Below are 13810 nucleotides of genomic sequence, written 5' to 3' on the forward strand. Positions count from 1 at the left end.
GCCTCAGAGCTCATCGCCGTCCCAGCCCGGCCTCGGCAGCCCGTGAGAGCGCCATTTTGGAGTAAGGTTCCGAGCACCGGAGAATCTGGGTCCGGGAAGCCTACAGGAGGAGAGCGACCCCGACGCTGATCGAGACAGAGTAGCAGCCCAGAGGGGGCAGAAGGGGCAAGGCAGCAGCCTAACTGCAAAGACCTAAAGTAAGCACCGCCGCCATCTTACCTCCGCCGCCGCGCCGCGCCCGCTTGCCCTTCTGCCCCCGTCAGCCACTTCCAAGCTCGGCCCCGCGCCTTTCCGGGATCCCAACCGCTGATTGGCTAGCGCTCCGACGGCGGTGTGCCACCATTGGCCAAAGTCAGCTACCTATCATGCTTCGGGGCGGGACCCCAAGAAAATGTGCGGCTGAGGTAGGAGAGACGACCTGTCTGTTTGTCAGCAACTCCGCCCCAGGGGCGTGCGGCGGCCCAGCGCGGGCAGCGAAGTCGAGCTGGGTTTCCAGCTCAGAGCGTAGCGAGTGTTCGAGCCGCTTTGGGGCGCTGTCTGTGGTCTTTGCTTGCCGCTCCCTCAGCACACCTACACAACTAGTAAAAAAATCAGACATTTGACACTTCATACAGGAAAAGGCCTTGGTCTTCTTTTGTGAGTTCATTTACTGAAACACTTTCTGGGTATTTAATGAGTCTGAGCGATTACATACGTAAACATTTAATTTTCCAAGCTACCCTAAGAGGTAGAGGCTATTATCTCCATTCTACAGATAACTTAGAAATAGAATGGGCCCATCTGTACTAAATGAGGGAGGGAGGCAAATTTGAACCCAGCCCTCATTCTAATTATTATCCCTTTTTTCCTCTCATATGGGACTGAGAATAAGGAAATACTAGTTGTGCTTTAGACCCTGATTGAAATTCTCTACAGTTCCATGCTAAATAACGCAGGTATATAGAAAGAGCAGACACAATCCCAGTTTTATAATCTTTTAAGGATTTTTTTTAGTTAAAAGCATCTCTTTTTCACTTCTTGTGGAAATGAACTAACATCTTCCCCATAAACTTCCTGGATCTTTTTTGCATCCCAACCTTCCCAAGCACTCTTATCTGCTGTCAGTTTAACTTAAATAAGAGATTTCTCCGCTACCTATGAGGAGGTGAGCATGCTCACAGTGGAGGTGAGCAGAGAATCCACAATGCTCAAGAACAGCAGTTTAGCCACAAGAAATGATTAAAACAAAAATTGGAGAGTGTGGGACAGGTGAAGTGCTGTTTCCAGAGATTAGGGTAGCCCTAGAAGGCCCTTTCCTGAAATTTATTCATTCAACAAATTATTTACTGAGCACCTAAGTGCCAGACACTAGAGAACAAAAAAGACAACCCTGCTTTTTTGAAGTAAACATTCTAGAAGAAGTTTGGGATTGTGGGTGCAATACTAACATAATAGCAGCTACGATTTATATAACTCCAATCCTCAGAGGGTACAAAGAAGACATTTGTTATAAATACCCTATAACTCAAAACTAGGCAGAGGCAGTCACATTACAGAAAATCTTGGAATCAGAATCTGCAATCAAATGTGGCAATATAAAAAAGGAGTATTAAAACTATTATTGGGAACAATGTAAAGAGGAGTTAAGAACTAGTTAGAGATGCAACAAAGATTTTGTTTAGTTAGAGGCTCTACTGAAGGTCTTAGTTATAAAAAAAAATCCTGCTGAGCCCCGAACAGACAAAAAATACTATTTAGAACCACTTCCTTCTAAGTTGGAGAAGGGGCAGATATTATTTAAGGGTCACGATATTAACAAATTCTTTGTGCTGTTTAACAAAGTAGATGGCTGTTTTTAATCCACTGCACTCTTTTGTTAGCTACTGAATGGGTTAAAGTGGACCTGAGTGAGGGTGTTTGTTGAGGTTGGGAAAGATGAATTCTTTTAAATTTTGAGAGTACCTTTTTAAAGCTAGGGACAGTGAAATAAGGCAGGGCTTAGGACAGAAGCAACAACAAGAGAAAACCTAGGGTGGGGCTGCTTTGGCCCACGGGGAAAGTCAGAGAAAAGGAAGCCTTGGAGACAGGTTCAGGGGGTTAACCTGGGAAGAGCCACCAATAGCCATTGCTAGAGGGTAGAAGACCCATGCCTATGGGGGAAGAAGATAGAGAAGGGAAAGGCATGGGTGTGCTCCTGGGAGGAAGAGTGCAATTGGAAAGAATTCTTGAAGGAAATACTTTTTGAAAATTTGGAGTTTTGGGGACTAATCCCAGAGAAAAGTGTTGTGCGTGTTGAGAGAGGGAGGAGGGGGGGGGGGGGAGGGAGGGAGGGAGGGGGGAGGGAGGGAGAGAGAGAGAGAGAGAGAGAGAGAGAGAGAATGCCAAACTCTTGCTCTTTATTTTATTTTAATGTTTTTATTGATTTTAGAGAGGAAGGGAGAGGGAGAGATAGAAACATCGATGAAAGAGACACCAATTGGGTGCCTCCTGCACATCCCCCGCTGGAGATCGAGCCCACAACCCAGGCATGTGCCCTGACCAGGAATCAAACTGAACCTCTTGGTTCATGGGTCAATGCTCAGCACTGAGCCACACAAGCTGGGCCAAACTCTTGCTTTTTCTATAGTCATCCTCATCTCAGTATATGACAACTCCATCCTTCCAGTTGCTCAGGCCAAACAAGTGGCAGTCATCCTTGACTTCTTTTTCTTCTAACCTTATAAGCAGACACTACTGGCTCCAACTTTAAGATATGTAACTTCTCATTATCTTTAGCACTTCCAACGGTTCAAGCCACTCTTTTCTCTTAACCTTAATTATTGTGAGCCTCTTTACCCTTGATTCCTACAATCCATTTTGAACAGAAGCCCAAATGAACATTTTTAAAAAATTTTTTCCAAATGAACATTTTAAAACCTAAGCTAGAGCATGTCACTTCTCTGCACAAAATGTTTCAGTGGTGCCCTATTTCACTCTCTATAATGGCTTACAAGGCCCTACAATATCTAGCCTTTTATTTCCCCTCTAACCACATATTCTACTCCTCTCCTCTCCTCACTTATTTTCATACTGGCCCCCTTGCTCTACTACCTCGGAACCTTTGCATTTGTTTCCTGGAATGCTCTTACCCCAACTATTTCCATGGCTTGCTCTCTCACCTTTCAGATCTTTGCTGAATTGTAATTTCATAAGACCTTCCTCCCTAGCCATCTTATTTCCAATTTCAACATTCTACTTACCTGCACACACACTCTTTCTGTCTCTCTGTCCCTTCTTCCCTGCTTTGCATTCTCCAAAGTACTTATTATTGAACTGTTTTACTTGTCTCCCTACAACTAGAATATAAGTTCTACAAGGACAGGATGCTTTCTTTTTTTTTTTACTGCCATATTCCCATCAGTAATCAGTACACAGTATTTGGTAGGTACTATTTTCTAGGGAAGGAATAAATGAAAGGCAAGGAAGTATCTGAAACTGCTTTTCAGAAAAGGTGTCTCTAGTATAGCAGGTCCTCAATTAACTTCCTTGTGTTCAACATCGTTTTGTTATAACTTTGAGCAAAGCACTTCCCACCAGGGCCACTGTGTGTGGAGTTTGCACATTCTCCCTATGTCTGTGTGGGTTTTCTCCAGGTACTCCCACAGCCCAAAAACGTGAAGTTAGTTTTGTCTAAATTATCTGTCTGACTGAGTATGGGTGTGTGATGAGCCCTGATGGTGTCCTGTCCATGGTGGGTTGAAAAATCATTACCTTACTTGTTTTTATTATTCTTTCTTAAATGAATGTATAGTTCACATTTATTTCAGTGTTTAATATTAGGTTTTGGGTCTTTATTTACAAGTTTGGTGATTTTTTTTCTCACCAGAAATATGCTATAGGAACTTAACTCTTGTTTGTCAATTAGCCTATAGTAAAATTGGTTTTCTTTTCCATCATTTCACTTAATGTGTTTCTAAGAATCTATCAATGACATTAAATTAGGACTTACTGTGTTAAATTTTTTTGGAATGCTTTTACTTCCTTTTAGAGAGCAGGGGGAGAGAAACATGGATCAATTGCCTCACCCACACACCCCAACCAGGGATCGAACCCGCAGCCTTTTGGTGTACAGGATGACACTATATTCAAGTTTAACTTTTCATTATCTGTTGGTTTTGAGTATTATGTGAAATGGTATTTGTCTCCCTACACTGAGATTCCACAGTGCAAAAAGGTAGCATAAGTAGGACAATCCATACACCAAATTAATTCAGAAGTAGACCCAAGAGCTAATAAATACAGGGTGGGGCAAAAGTAGGTTTATAGTTGTATGTGAAAGTTTACTCTTCTATTATTATTACTAGAGGCCTGTTGCACGAAGAGATTCGTGCAATAGGCCTTCCCTTCTCCTGGCTGCTGGCACCCAGGACCCAGACCTTCGCTCCGGCCAGAGCCGCCTTCAGTCTTCCGTCTTCGCTGCTCCGGCTCGCCTTCAGTCTTCCCTCCACCGCTTGGAGCCTACATATGCAAATTAACTGCCATCTTTGTTGGTGGTTAATTTGCATATCATGCTGATTAGCCAATGGGAGGCGTAGCGAAGGTATGGTCAATTACCATGTTTGTCTATTATTAGATAGCATTGTATTCTTTTCCATCTTAACAATTGTAGACCTACTTTTGCCCCACCTTGTATAAGTTTCTGATGGAATCCACAGAAGTCATAGAAAAGGCTTCAGACTTTCTAAAGTTGAATGATAGAGATCAGGCCAATTTATTTAGGTCTCAAAAGTGTGAGAAGAGTAGGGGGAGGGGGGTTAGAGAGCAGCCAAAGACTTGTATGCATGCATATTAGCATAACCAATGGACACAGACACTGAGGTGGTGGGGGCTTGCCTGGAATGGGGAGGGGTCAATTGGGGGAGAAGGAGCCATATGTAAAACTTTAGACAATAATTTAAAAAAAAAATGTGAGGAGCTCTGGTGTAGCTTGGTTGGTTAGAGCGTCATCCTGTACACCAAAAGATGGAAGGTTCAATTCCTGGTCAGGGCACATACCCAGGTTTTTGGTTCAATTCCCCAGTCGGGGCGCATGCAGGAGGCAACCGATTGATGTTTCTCTCTTAAACCAAAAGTAAAAAAAAAATGTTTAAAGTGAGGAAAACTTATAAGCCTAGCTCTGCATCAGTTAGCTTAACAAACCCTGTAATTGGGGATACAATTGTACACAATCTTTATATTGATTTGTTTCCATCTATTCCCAAGGATGGTACAGTTGATATTAACTCTCTTAACAAAGGCAAATCACTATTTTTCTATTCTTTCATTCAAACCTGACCAGAATTCCTAAAATGACAGCGACTTCCACGAAAGTTTCAGATGTACACAGTTAACAAAACTCTTATTTTTAAAAATGGAATGAACAGAACTCAAATGATTTTTCAGAAACATATAATTCTGTTCAATTTATTTTTTCCTTTTAGAGCTTTTAAACTATAACTACTGCTAACTCTGTTATAATTCTGGAGTACTTTAGCATAAAAATACTTTCCCTTTAAATGTGTAACGAACAAGATTTACCTGTGTGTACAGTTTTATTATATCCCAGGAAAAGAGTATTCACTATCAATTTTTCCAGGTACCACCAAGAATGCTGTTATTTTTTCCTTTCAAATGCACTCCTTATCTATACCATTTCATATTTTTCAAAATCATGTATAAAATTATGAATCATGTTGATAGTGCTTGCTAGATAAGGAGTACATATTGCTACCATCTGTTAGAGCTATGTATTTTTTGTGTAGCAGTTACTCTCCCAGGTATCCACACAATATTAAATGAGGGTTTCCTACATCATACTTTATACTCTCCGGTTCATTGTGATGACCAAATCTTAGGCCTTTCCAATGGACTCAATTCCCATAGGATCTTGTGTAGTAAGAAGGTACATACTACTATCGAAAGTAAAACAAAACTACAATAAGAGCAATAAAATGACAGTTAAAGACTAGCTTGAAGACTCAGTATGCAAAAATAACAATGAGTGTTTTATAATTAACATTTATTGATGGGATGGATAAATACAGATTGAGAAACATACTTGACAGCAATATATCAAACTGATAGCCAGACTATAAAATGTATACAACATCCTTTTTTTAAATTTAAAAAACAATTTTTAAATTTTTTTACAAAGAGCCCTTACTGTAATGGTCACTTACATCCTATCATTCACATAACAACAGTAGAGATACCAGGGGTAGCATCTTGAAGTGAGATGCTCCAAGGAGGAAAGAGGCAACAGCAGAATAATATGCTGAGAAAGGATTCTTAAGAGCAATACAAAGAAAACAGACAAAAATATCACCACAAAATTGTACCTGAGTGACATAGATTGGTAAAGTGTTTTACTTTTCTTTTTCCTTCTTTGCTCTTTGGTCTGGTAAGAAAACGGACAATTTTAGGTGTGTGGAGTTCAGGTGGGAAAAGGTCAGTTTCAAATCCAGAAACCTAAGTTAACACTAAATTAGGCTGCTGCATTCTTTTCTTTGAGTGCTTAACCCAGCCAGCATCTCCATCTTGTAATCAATTTCAAAGTGATTAACCACTAATCAGTTAGGTCCTCAGCTTTCAAATGAAGACTTCCTGATAACCTGATGAATACATATTTGCTCTGGCTTCAATTAGCATGCTGTCAAGCATCCCTCTCCACACTTAACATGACAAAAAACTCAAGATCTTTTTCTTCTTTTCATTCAACCATGAATACACACACTCATAAAGGGGGAGAGTAGATACTACTTTTTAGTAAACATTCTTTTTCTTTTCCTCCCTTTTCCAATGCCAAGTTTATATTAAATACTTTAGAAACATTAAAATGGAAAGGTCTCCCATTAAAAAATAATTATCATTCTAGACCATTCTATCAGGCAGGATTACAGTACCATGCTTGTTTAAAACTCACATCCAGAAGTATAAAAAGATAAAATAAAACTTGACAGGGTGATACCACATAACATTTCTTAAACCATCAGGAGCAAATACTCAGTTAAAAGCTGTGTTAACAAGCAGCAACATGAGAAATTTGGGGAGGTATCAAAATCATTGAAAGTTTAAATGGAACTGCAGAGGGCTTATTTCTCAACATGTGAAGGGTTGCATAGACTGCTTAAATTCTCCCAAACCCAAGAGAATAGTATTTGTATTCTAACTTCAAGATGGTCTAGAATCTCCCTTTTCCTAGCATTAGTATCAAAATAATTCATCAACAAAAGAATAATCCTTTTAAAAAAGTAATAATTTCCCAAGTTCCCACAGTTCCCACGTTTCTGTGGGGAACACAGATGTTTAAAATCCAACCATACTGGGATAAGATCCCCCTCTAGTTGCCTTTGTCCAAGAAGCAAGGTATGAGGGGTATGCCATTTCCAATATGGGAATTAGATAGCAGAGGCTTAAGGAAATTCAGCACTAAAGTTACCATGATTTTATTTCTGTATCCTAATCCAATGCTGTTTCTAACTGGAAATTTTATTTCTATTTTCACAGGTGAAGCCAGTAATACAGAACTATAAAAAAGAATGCATTAAATCAAAACACTAAAATCATTTTTAAAAAAGAAAAAGAAGCAAGCTGAGGGTCTCAGATATGGAAACACATTGATTCATGAGTGAAAAGACTAAACTAATTCCTAAGTGTTTTCTAAACCCAAAAAGCATAACTGATACTTCAGAAGACCAATTTAGCTTTAGATAAATGCTTCATTAAGAGTTCAGCTAAGAGCAACACAGGTATTAACAGCCTTAAGGATAATCCACAGGTATTAGTTTTTGCCAACATGAGATTCAATCAAAGTTTAGGAATGAGATTTACAGAACTTGAGGCTCCAGGCCTGCTTACCACCACTTATCCTTGATAATTTAGGTTAAAAGGGGGTTGGGGGAAACCATGTTTACTGGAGTAACTTTGGATGTAAAAATCCCATTTCTCACCCTTTGAAAGTGTGAGGGGAGAGAAGAAACCACACAACCCTTTGAAGCCTAAGTTTGTGAGAATTTGGACAATATGCATGCTACTTGACAGGCACACTGCTAATCCAAAGACAATGCAACAGCTTCATGCACAGCCCATAAGCTGGTTCATGACATATACACAGATCTAAAAGCAGACATGGTAGGTATCCTAAAACAGTATCAGGAGGCATTAATATAGAAAAGTCTCTAAACTGATCTATACCAGCAATGATCTAGTAGTGCATAGGCCAGACTACATAGCGTAAAGCAGCTCTTAGGCTCTAGTAAGCACTTTTTTCTAGTTCACTCCTGACAAAGTTCTAAGGAACTAAGTAGACTGCCATAGGGAATTGCTAATGAAGCCAAGCGGATATGTATGTCCCTGTGGTGAAGGAGTACATGTGATTAGAAAATATGCAACATTTGATGAGAAAAATCAAAAGCTGGAAAAGACATTTTCATAATTAAATCAGTGATCAATTCCACAAAGATACAGAAGCAAACTAAATAACCTTCTTGGAAGGTTGGGAAGGAAAGCAGACACCACACATCTATCAATTAGCACAACACACACTGTATCAAGGAGAAAGAGGAAAATGTCATCTATAAAAGTGAAGTGACATTCCACGTAAAAAATACTAGTTTATAGATTGGCAGAGAGCTCATTTTACACAGCAATGGCAGGCACTCTAGACAGTTCAAATATGACAAGATGCTGGATACTAATGCACCTTCGGTTAAGCCTACTGTACAAATAAATTCCTTCCTATATTAGGCCAGTGCACCGTCAATTCCAACTGCTTCAGTATTCTCCCCAATCTGTTCCTGGCAAGCAGCAGCACATGTACAACTCCTGTCTCCCTCTGACTTCTAATAAAAACATTTCAATTTGTCCATAAGGAATATTTGGTATGAAGAAAGCTCCATTAAAAACAAGACAAATTCAAATTGTATCCTTTTTTCACAGAGAAAAATAAAAATAAAAATGCCATGAAGACCAAAGAATATCACATCAAATGATCTGTAGCTGGGTGGCATTTTCAGTTAGACAACTTGGTTTATTAGAATTCTTCTAGTCTCTTAAAAGATTTCTTTCCTCAACAAAAATGTTCACTCCTAAAATCTGGGAGAATCAAGCACCCATAAGAACAGACACCTGGTCCATTTTTTAAAGGATTCTTAGAAGTCTGAAGAACTTCTGCCTAGCATCTAAAGTCACCAAGAATTGACAATCTACACGTAACAGTATATGTGGGCTAGGCTTGCTCACTCTCATGGCACCAGTACTGTTAATTCACAAGCTCCAATTTCTGAAGACATATGGGCTACAAAAAAATGAGGATGCAGCGGTTCCCCTTCAGCTATACAGATAAAAAGCAAGTCTCACATTTATAATATAATTTAAAATACAATGTCCTAACAATTCCCAAATCACAATTTCACTGTTTTCAGGATCCTCTAGCTCCATGGCTTTTCCCAGAACTATTCTCAAACATGGTCTGGGCTTTCACAGGCAGGATGTATAGCACATACCCCTTCCCATCAGAGACCCTGAGACTGCTCTCACTTGAACACTTTCCCAAAGGCCCAACTTGAAAAAAGACACACCCAATTCTGTACAGCAGAAGCCAGCTTTGCTCTCCAAACCTTCTTCCTCAACCCCATCTTTGTTCTGAATCAAAAGAAAAGGGGGTTAAAAGGAAGTTTTTATAATGGAATCCAAAATCAGGCCATTGGCTGCACTTGCCCAAACTTGAATTTAGAAGGCTACCACTCAATGACAACATAAAGAAAGGGGTTAAATATCATGTCAAATACATGCCTCTTCCTTTATGTTCTAAAGGCCACACCGTATTCTCTCTAGTAGACTATTGGGAAGTGAAAATGGTGAGGGATAGGGAGGGAAAATAGAAAACATGATATTTAAACACACACACTTAAAAACATACATACCCACACTTGCATACACACTTACAGGTCTCAACACTTCAAGTGGCCAAAGTCTATCTCAGAACTCATGGCCAAAAAAAGCCTACCCTCCCAACCCCCCTTCACACCCTCCACCCTCCAATCCCACCCCCAGGATTCATTGCTATGTATTCCATACACACAGCAAAATCCCTATCCCTTTCCCAATTATATATAAAAAAAGAAAAACTAAACAGATAACTTACTTTCTTTAAATTATTTTTTTAAAGTCTCTTAAAAGATTTTGACGTTTAAATACTTCCTCTCTTCTGACATATTAAACACCAAAAAGATCCACAACTGTTTGATATAACAAACCCTCCATATTTCAGTCCTGGCAAGAAGAGGGAAGATATCAACTCTAATTAACCTAATTAAGAGGTGGAGAGGCCAAGAATAGAGAAAGTATTATTTTTCTTTCACAGCTTCAACATATTCTCACTTTTCTAATACCAATAAAAACTATAAAATAGTTACATTTCTGAGGCAGCAGATATAATAACCAAGGCCCTCTACCATCCTCCCACTTATGTCTCAATATTAATTTATTCCCTAGTCCAAGAAGGGAGACATATTTCATTAGGGAAGTAATTTTCTTAGTTCAGAATCAGTAGTTTTTAAAAAAACCAAAAACAAAAAAATGCATTTTTAAAGTTTTTCTTCTCTTCTTTTTCACTTAGGAAGGGGTGGAAGTGGTGGAGGAGGTTCTGAAGGTAGAGGTGGTAGTCGGGGCTTGTCCGTATTGCCGGATCTGGAGGACATTCCACCAGCCCGTGGATTCAGATATTCACCATAAGAATGAACAAATTCAAATGGAGGCGGAGGAGTGGGCTGAACACCCTGGGCACTGAGAAGGGAATGAAGCATATTCACAGTATCTTGATAGTCTATTGTCTGGGTTGTGTTGTGACCATTGGCCCCAGCAGGGCCTTTATCCAGTTTCATATGAGGAACTCGAGTTTTACAGCTAGGCTGTGAAAAATGAAGGCCACTTGTGTCTGAGCTATGCCCAGGCAACTGGGCCATTGCAGGAAGAGGAGGGAAGGAGAAATTTATGGAAGAGGATTTAGTACTCTTGGCAATCTTGGCTGGATGATCAAACACTGCCCCTCCAATCTCTTCAGGGGGACCCCTTTTACGAGCAGAACTGGAAGAGGAGAAAGAACTAGACAAGCTATAGGCTTTGTGTGCTACGGAGCTTGCCTGGCTACTATGTTTAGGATCACCTGGCCGTTTGTTCCCAGTACCAGCTGGAAGCTGTGAGTGAGAGTGCTTGTGTGAGTGGTGATTATGATGATGATGATGATTAGATGGATGAGTCTTGTGCTTTTCTTTGTGCTCTCGGCTTTTTGTGATACTATCATCCACAGAATTGTGCTTGTCAGATGCTGCATGGACTTTAATGCGCATTTTTATCTCCTCTGGTTTCGAAGAGGCAGCTTTATCTCCACTTGCCACTGGAATTCTCATTTTGAGAGCTGTTTTGTCAGCCTTTTCCAAAAAAGGCCGCTCAGGATTTTCTGAGCCCTCTATGGGCATTTTCAGAATGACTGAAGAATGGCTATCATGTTGAGACAGGAGATTCTGAGCAGCATATGCATACTGTGACTTCACATTGGCCTCCATGTTCTCCAGTTGCCTCTTCTGGGCAGCCAACTCTTCTGCATGCTTTGCACGGTATTCTTTCAGTGATACTTTAGCTGATGGCACACTCTTACTGTTCTGCTTCTGGGAAATAAATGCATTTGAACTATCCTGTTGCAAGGAATGATCAGCTCCTATAAGTGCTACATTCTCACTAGTCCGATGACCCTGAGCAGGTTCTAGTTTAAAAGAAGGTTGGGAGGACAACCAACGCTCGCCCTGCAATATATCCACACTGCTTATGTTGCTGGATGACTCTTCAGTGGTTGGAAGGGAAGGCACTGAACTTGTGGTAGAAGAAGTTGACATGCTCATTAAACCTGCAATAGTTGTGTCTGAAGAGCTTTGGGAAATCATATTGAGGATTGTCTGCTCTGAAGTGTTTGCCTCTGCTCCTCGGTCTGCTGCTTTTGTTTTCGTGGCAGCCGGGCATGCCTAGAATGAAGCAAATGATATCTCTTCACTTCAGGTAATTTATTATATGGAAAAAAACACTGCAATGAATAGACTGTGCTTTCTTTGACATTGAAGCTTTTTATAACCCATAAGCAGGAGACTACTGTAACATGAAATTGATAATTATTACCATCAGGAGACATAAGATTTTAAAAACCTTCAATCAGGAGTCATGCAAACAGGATCTCAAAGAGATATCTGCACTCCTATGTTCATTGAAACATTATTTGCAGTAACCAAGATATAAAAGCAACCCAAGTGTCCATCTATGATGAATAGATTAAAAAAATGTGGTATATGAACTATTATTTAGTATTTAAAAAAGAGGAGAAAGATTTTGGGAAGTTAGCAGAGTAGGAAGCACCAGGAATCTGTCTCCCCACCTAAACATCTGCACTAGCAGAATCTGTCTGATGGTACTATTTTGGAACTCTAGAGTTTTTTGAAGGCTTGCAACTTCCAGGGTAAGCCTTGAATAGTAAATTGGGGTTAATTTCCATCAATTTCATTTCTCAGCACAGTAGAACCAGCCATTGCTCACCCCCAGCCATGTAGCAAGCAGCTGTGCACCCATTTCTGGAGTAGTTTCACAAACCTTGGGAAGCCAGGGTGAGCAAAAATGACTCTATCCTCTAAATACTGGGCATCTGTGCTATGATCAATGAATGCTGCTTCAGATCATGGAAGTACACGCCAAGAGACAGGCAGTCGTTGTTGCACCTCCCCCGTCTGAAACAACTTCGAGGGGATTTAAAAGACCAACACTGTTCTTCCCCTGTCACTTTTCTGTTTTTCCCCTTATAGGAGCCAGACATTAAAGAGTAGCACATTCAAAAACAACTCCATATACAGGTAAAATTAGAAAATGACCATATATATCCAGGGAAAGGATCTGAAAAGACTAAGTTTATACTCCAGGCTGATATTCAGCAAGAATCAACCTCTCCCCAAAAAACAATGGACAAAACAATACAAAATCCACCACTTCACCCAAAAGAATGAACAAAACAATAATAAAAACAGCAAACCATGGAGGACGGAGAAAATCTGATTTCTAGAGTTACCATGTTATTAGATTCAAATGTCCAATGTTCAACAACAATAAAAAGTCACAAGGCATATTAAAAAACAGGAAAGTATGGCCCATTCAAAGGAAAACACTTAATCAACAGAAACTATCCCTGAAAAAGACCCGATGGCAGATCTACTAGACCAGTGGTTCTCAACCCGTGGGTCGTGACCCCTTTGGCGGTTGAACGACCCTTTCACAGGGGTCACCTAAGACCTTCCTGCATATCAGATATTTACATTACGATTCATAACAGTAGCAACATTACAGTTATGAAGTAGCAACGAAAATAATTTTATGGTTGGGTCACATGAGGAACTGTATTTAAAGGGCCAGAAGGTTGAGAACCACTATACTAGAAGACTTTAAAATCACTCCCTTAACATGTTAAGCGCCCAGTCACCAGTGACTGACACTATACTTTCCATCTGGAAGACAAAACAGGCTGGGCACTTAATGTGTTAAAGATAATCAAGGTACTAAAGGAAGATGTGGAGAAAAAGTCAAGATAACAGTGTGTGAACAAAATGAAAATATCAATGATCAATAGAGATAGAAAACTTAAAAAGGAAACAGAGCCTAAAAACCTGTGATACGCCCTAACTGGTTTGGCTCAGTGTATAGAGCGTCAGCCTGCGGACTGAAGGGTCCCAGGTTTGATTCCGGTCAAAGGGCATGTACCTTGGGTTGCGGGCACATCCCCCGG

At 40.1% G+C, this 13810-nt stretch overlaps 2 protein-coding genes across 12 annotated transcripts in view; both read right to left on the reverse strand.

Annotated features, from left to right (window-relative positions):
• Nucleotides 1-354, reverse strand: part of KANSL2 (KAT8 regulatory NSL complex subunit 2) — a 20800-nt gene extending 20446 nt beyond the window's left edge. For 2 of the 3 annotated variants that reach the window (XM_023756320.1, XM_006091493.3), the window contains exon 1: nt 220-354. The gene's annotated coding sequence lies outside the window, so the exon portion shown is untranslated. The remainder of the gene's footprint in view (nt 1-219) is intronic. The other variant, XM_023756319.1, reaches the window with a different exon arrangement.
• Nucleotides 355-446: 92 nt separating this feature from the next.
• The window catches only part of CCNT1 (cyclin T1), a 52520-nt gene continuing 39156 nt past the window's right edge, over nt 447-13810 (reverse strand). For 4 of the 9 annotated variants that reach the window (XM_006091497.3, XM_023756315.1, XM_023756314.1 and 1 more), the window contains one exon: nt 10463-12014. In XM_006091497.3, coding sequence (XP_006091559.1) covers nt 10608-12014 — 1407 coding nt within the window. In that variant the 3' untranslated portion in view covers nt 10463-10607. Of the gene's footprint in view, nt 579-5999; nt 9640-10462; nt 12015-13810 lie in introns of those variants that run through there. The other 5 variants (XR_002829964.1, XM_014458198.2, XM_023756318.1 and 2 more) reach the window with 4 other exon arrangements.

This window comes from Myotis lucifugus, unplaced genomic scaffold (assembly GCF_000147115.1).
Source record: "Myotis lucifugus unplaced genomic scaffold, Myoluc2.0 scaffold_91, whole genome shotgun sequence".
Classification (NCBI taxonomy): Eukaryota; Metazoa; Chordata; class Mammalia; order Chiroptera; family Vespertilionidae; genus Myotis; species Myotis lucifugus.